At 43.3% G+C, this 6,000-nt stretch overlaps 1 protein-coding gene across 1 annotated transcript in view; it reads right to left on the bottom strand.

Moving 5' to 3' along the window:
* vps8 (VPS8 subunit of CORVET complex) overlaps window positions 1-6,000 on the bottom strand; it is an 83,384-nt gene that overhangs the window by 36,399 nt on the left and 40,985 nt on the right. The window contains exons 16-20 of the mRNA XM_005749863.1: window positions 4,093-4,128; window positions 3,888-3,978; window positions 2,583-2,629; window positions 2,410-2,499; window positions 1,162-1,208 (exon numbers count right to left, since the gene is read on the bottom strand). Of these exons, the coding sequence (XP_005749920.1) occupies window positions 1,162-1,208; window positions 2,410-2,499; window positions 2,583-2,629; window positions 3,888-3,978; window positions 4,093-4,128 (311 nt within the window). The remainder of the gene's footprint in view (window positions 1-1,161; window positions 1,209-2,409; window positions 2,500-2,582; window positions 2,630-3,887; window positions 3,979-4,092; window positions 4,129-6,000) is intronic.

The following is a 6,000-nucleotide window of genomic DNA, read 5'->3' as shown; positions in this document are numbered from 1 at the left end:
GTGTAGTCAGTGTTGTTGTGTGTCAGAACAATGAGGCGCCTGCTGAGTGTTACAGCTGTTACACACCTGCTGCTGCTGCAGGTATCAGGCTGCTGTTCTCCTTCATCTCAGTGGACAAATTATTTTTTGTGACACAAATAATTTGTGTGCATCAGACTTGATGCAGAACAGCTGATTGTTCTGTAAATAGTTTGAAATGTTTGTTTAAAAACGTCTTGGCTGCATTTAAAAGAATAGCTGCAAAAAACTTACTTTTTTGAAGTAACTATATAATTAATTACCCAGCATTGGTCATTATTTACTGTATGTTGCAGACAGAGTTACAGACTCTCTCCCAGACCACAGACTCACAATACAGTCAGAGCTTTATAAAAAGAAAGAAAGTTGTGTTTTCAAAATTGGAGTTCAAGTTATTTTCCAACAGTGTTAACATGCTGCAGGTCAGGAACAAGATTGTTTACATTCTCATTGTAAGTGGGCTGAAGCAGGTAATTAAAAGTAGTCTAACATAAATGCTGTAATTCGATTACTTTAATAAACATGTAACTTGGATGCTGGCGTGACAACAGTGCACACGTCTGCTGTCGCTCACAGCGGTCCAGGGGCCGCTCAGGGAGCTTGTGTGTTGGCTCACACACATGAAACATTAGAGGCAACACTGGTGCACTGGTGGAGTTTTTAAATATTTTCATTGTAATCTATAAGCGTGTTTCAAATGCTGTCTGCAAGTTTAAAAACATTGAATTGATTAAAATTACACAAGAAGTTTTAAGATCTTTTGTCTTCATTTTAGTGTCAGAAGCTTTGATGACCCACTTTGTTGAATATTACTCAGTAAGATTATGCTGTCAACTGAAAGATGAAGGCACTGATGGCTACTAAGCCTTTTTCTTCAAACTGAGCCTCATTCATCTGATCACACACATTCATAGAGGCACTCTTTTCTATACTTAAGGGGTTTATCTGAAATTCACGGTCACACAGTCAGCTGATTCACCAACTTTCCGATTGGTAGACGACCTGAGCCAACGCTGCCCCAAAGATAAAATAGCAGACCTAAAAGGTTATCCATCCACCTATCCTCTTCCCTCATCCTATCAGGTCACACCTCAGACAGGGCTAAGCTATGGGCAATTTAGATTCACGTGTGTGTTCACGTACGCCCTCTGTAGCAGCAGGCAGTAATCCACCAGGACTGGAACTACATCCTGAGAGAAACACAAAGAGAGGGTGGGGTTGGTAGAGAATTACTTCAAATGTTAAACATTCATGTCAACAAAACAGAGCTGATTAAACAGTAACAATCAGCATCTTAACTCTTTCAGCTACATACACATAGCCCATAGGTAAATCATGTTGAATACCAGCAAGGACAGAGAGAATGGAAACACTGGAAAACTCTCCGCTCTCTATGTGCAGACCTCTCTGCATTGACACCTGTTATTAACCTCTGTCTCTCTTGCACAGCATCCCATCTTCCTTCTCTCACCCCAACCAATCACAGCAGATGGCCCCGCCCCTCCCTGAGCCTGGTTCTGCTGGAGGTTTCTTCCTGTTAAAAGGGAGTTTTTCCTTCCCACTGTGGCCAAAGTGCTGATCGGGGGTCATATGAGTGTTGGGCCTTTCTCTGTATTATTGTAGGGTCTACTTTACAAGCCTTGAGGCCACTGTTGTTGTGATTTGGTGCTGTATAAAAAAACTGAACTGATTTGAATTGGAAATCACTTTTTTTCGAACAACACGGGTAAATTTCTGTATCCTAAAAATGTTGCACAGCCACCGGCCACCAGATGGAGCATCACTGTTGAGAAACACCATCAATCTGTTAGTCTAGGCCTGATCTTTTTCTTAACACCGTCAGAATGCCACCCTGGATACAAGATTTTATTTCATTCATTTTTGAGCAATGTGCATCATTCATAATGCACCGGCACACTTTTAGTCTTTATTTATTTTTTACACATCTTTGTGGTCTCATGCTTTCGTGTTATAGTTTACATCAGTTCTGTTTAGAGTATAATGTTGGTACGATGCGAGGTGCTGCACATTTAGCAAGCGTGGGATTAATGGATTTGTCTTTGTCCATTAAACTCTTCTGGAACTGAAGCTGATATCTGAGTGTTTCTTAGTCTGTCTCATTTTTCTTTGAGTCAACTAAGAAGTTCGTTGGAACGTCCCTAGCTCTAATTATAATGCTCTGCAACCAGGGAATCTTTTTTTCTACAAAACACAGAACTTGAGGCCAATATGCTTGATGAACTCAGATCCTGAATAATAAGATGTAAAACCAGAAACTGTTCAGACTCGTCAGTTTAATACAAAGTGGACTGATCGGTTGGACGCCAGTACCATGCTACTGTACCAACTTTGTGGCTACACACTTGTGTCCTCTACGGCAGTTTAGTTTACCTGGAAATGTTGCTCCATCACTTGGATTTTGCCTTGTTCTGGACACTTTTTCAAAGCATGCTCAGCAAACTGGAAAAGGATCTCGATCATCTGTGGACACGGTGAGTTTAGAAAGCTGAAATGTCAAAGTAAAAGTAGATTTGATGCAACAGACAACGTTTATCTTTTCTCACCTTGTCACTGACCACTGCCTTCCTCTTCAGAGAATCTCCATACAGGCCTTAAAAACACACAGTTCACAAATGATCTGTCATAAGTAGTATATATAAGTATAGTATGTATAATATAGTATATATAACAGTATCAGTATAATGTTATGAGTATGGTAACATTTAGCTACAAGCATGCAGTGATACTGTTTGTCATAAACTGGAAACGACCCCACTGTTGGTGCTGGTGTTGGTCAGGAATTATTCTTTGCAGGCAGCTTATCAGGGTCATGCTCAAGAGAGTCAACGGATTTGACCAAAGTGCCAAAAGCGTGCATTAAAACTTCATAGCCCCAAGACAAATGGCAGTGAAATCCAGCATACACATATCATAACTGATGGCTGGTCACACTGGATATGACCAAAGTCTGGATTATCACACGATCCTACTGGCATCCAAGCAGAATGGGCACCAGCTGTGCACATTTCTGGAATGCCCATTAGTTAATCACATATCGTTCCACGTCTGCCTTTTACTGTCAATGGAGATACCAAAAGGTGCCATTTCAGATAGTCTTAAAGTTGGAGTGGTCAGGGCACCTTTCTATGTCTTACATTTTGAAAGATCTGTGTGAATTACTGGGCATTAAATGTGTACGGACGAGCATGCATCATCCAGAGACTGCTGCGTTGGTGGAATGCCCTCGAGAGGACTGTGCAGACGGCTGAGCGCATTACTGGCAGCTCTCTATCCAGTCTACAGGATACTTACACCTCACGCTACATTCGGAAAGCCACTAGCATCGTGGCTGACTGACATGGCCCCTCCCACCAACTGTTTACTCCTCTTCCATCCAGAAGACGACTTTGCAGCATCATGAGTGGTCGTTTTCCTCCCGAGCAGTCGGCTCCTGAACACCATGCTGCCCTCCAAACACACTTCTTGGACTACATGACACTCTCATTTCCAATACTTGCACCATTCTGAACCGCACTGTTCGGCTCTGTAGGGTGGTGGAGAATGACCGAGCTAAGATCCTGTGGGACTTCCAGATACAGACGGACAAAACAGTGGTGGCTGACCAACCGGACATAGTAGCGGTGGACAAGAGGAGGAAGACGGCCGTAGTGATACCGAGTGACAGCAACATCAGGAAGAAGGAACACGAGAAGCTGGAGAAACACCAAGGACTCAGAGAAGAGGTGGAGAAGATGTGGAGGGTGACGGTGGTCCTAGTGGGCATCACAGCGCTCGGTATAGATATCGCAGGCAAGTGTAATGTGTGGCTGTGATATCGATGACAGAGGAGTGAAATGAATTATACCCACCAACCACAGCCTTAGCAGCTCCCTCGTGAAAGGACCAGGCCAAAGAGAGGGCTTCAACAAAATGTTCCTGCTTCATCAAGCAGTCAATGCGCTGGACATATAAGCAGAGACAGGGAAGGGCAAAGGTCAAGGTCAGGCCTACGCAATTCTAATTAAACAGTGATTGTTGCTGCTAATGGACAGATACTCAAACTGTCACACCCACCTCTCTCCAGTTCCGTAGAGTCATAATGTGAGCTGACTGAGGGGTGAGACAACATAACATTAGACAGTCAAATGGGACACGCTCAGTGTGTGCTCTTCTCTGAAATATGAAACTCTTCTGATTATTAAACCTCAAAACCCCAAAAATATACAATGTATACGTAACTGACAGGTCCTAGTCATAGTCCACCGAGGACAATGACTGTCTTTTTCTGTTATGACTCAAACTTTATTAGATTTTAATATTTAAACAATAACAAAGAAACAAAAAAACAAACAAGCCAGAAGACAGAGTTGAGAATCGATGCATATTTCCACCCAAAAAAAAAGATCCAAAACAACATAAATACACAATGATGCCAATGTTTCACACAGACCCAATTACAGCTATCCTATTTAGTCCGACCTTAACTAATGAAAAGTAGTTAGCCCATTTGTCGTTATAGTCGTCCAGTCTATTCAGCAGTCTATAATCTTTCGTAAGCTGCCACTTGTCCCAAAGAGTCGACGAGACCTCCACTCTCTCACCAACAGCTTCCTCTCCAGCATAATCGCCGTTTGTGCCCAGCAAGAGGAGTGGGTAAGTGACTCAAAGCTGAAGGGTCTCCTAATATGTAAAGGCTGTTCATGAATGGGACCTTGACCTACAACCTTCTCTACTACGGTGTGAATATGAATCCAATGATCTTGGACTTTGACGCACCCCCAAAGCAAATGTAAAAGAGTGCCACTTCCCTGCTGGCACTTCCAGCATGCATCGTCAGTCGCTCGACCCACCCTGTGCAACGTGAGGGTGTCCAGTATACTCTATTTAAAATCTGAAATGGGAACAATCTTGAGTTCACGTGACATTTTTTTCAGATTCCTGAGGATGCCATTCCTCCACTGTAAAGCTGTTAAGTCCATTTCCCACGTTCTTTTGAGGGACAGTGTGTTAGGATCAGAAGCTAATAAAAGCGTTTTGTTCGCCTTGTAATCGGAAGGTTGCCGGTTTGAGCCCCGGCTCGGACCGTCTCGGTCGTTGTGTCCTTGGGCAAGACACTTCACCTGCCGCCTGCTGGTGTTGGCCAGAGGGGCCGATGGCGCGATATGGCAGCCTGGCTTCTGTCAGTCTGCCCCAGGGCAGCTGTGGCTACAACTGTAGCTGCCTCCACCAGTGTGTGAGTGTGTGTGTGAATGGGTGGATGACTGGGTGTGTAAAGCGCTTTGGGGTCCTTAGTGGGGACTAGTAAAAGCACTGTACAAATACAGGCCATTTACCATTTAAAGGGAACTTTGCGGATAAACCACATGTATTGGTCATCAAATGGCTTCGTTGCAGGTCTTTCCAAAATCCCTGCCTAGGTAAATCAAATTCTTCTGCAAGTTTTCCAAATGATTTAAATATACTGTTTTCATATAGATCCCCCAGCACTGTTACACCTCTCTGGAACCAGAGCTTCCAAAAGAAGGGTAATTATGGGATCTGGTGGTGGGATTACACCCAATACCAGCAGACTGGTTGAGATATGGGTCAAAGTTGAATAATTTGGACATTCTTTTCCATACTTCTTTCAAATGAGAAAATACCGGCTGTGATTGGACGTGGTGGGGCAGATTAGTTGATAAGCTATATAATGGTGTAAATGGCGAGCAAGCAGTACTTTTAATGGAAAACCAAGGAGGCGCTTTCTCAGGGGGTAAGAAGCAATGTGCCAGATGCCGAAGAGAAAAAGCATAAAATATAAGAGTAGATTAGGCATCCCTAACCCTCCTCTGTCCACTGGTTTCTGCCGTCTTCTCAGATTCAATTAAGCTTTTTATTGCTCCATGTAAATGCTTTACAGAGCTGGTCAAACTGTTTGGTGTATTTCAAAGGAACATGAATTGGCAGAGCCTGCAACAAATAGTTGAACGTAGGTGTACATAC

The sequence above is a fragment of the Pundamilia nyererei genome, unplaced genomic scaffold, assembly GCF_000239375.1.
Source record: "Pundamilia nyererei isolate P.nyererei 1_Seehausen unplaced genomic scaffold, PunNye1.0 scaffold00256, whole genome shotgun sequence".
Lineage (NCBI taxonomy): Eukaryota > Metazoa > Chordata > Actinopteri > Cichliformes > Cichlidae > Pundamilia > Pundamilia nyererei.
This window is presented reverse-complemented; position numbering and strand designations above follow the sequence as displayed.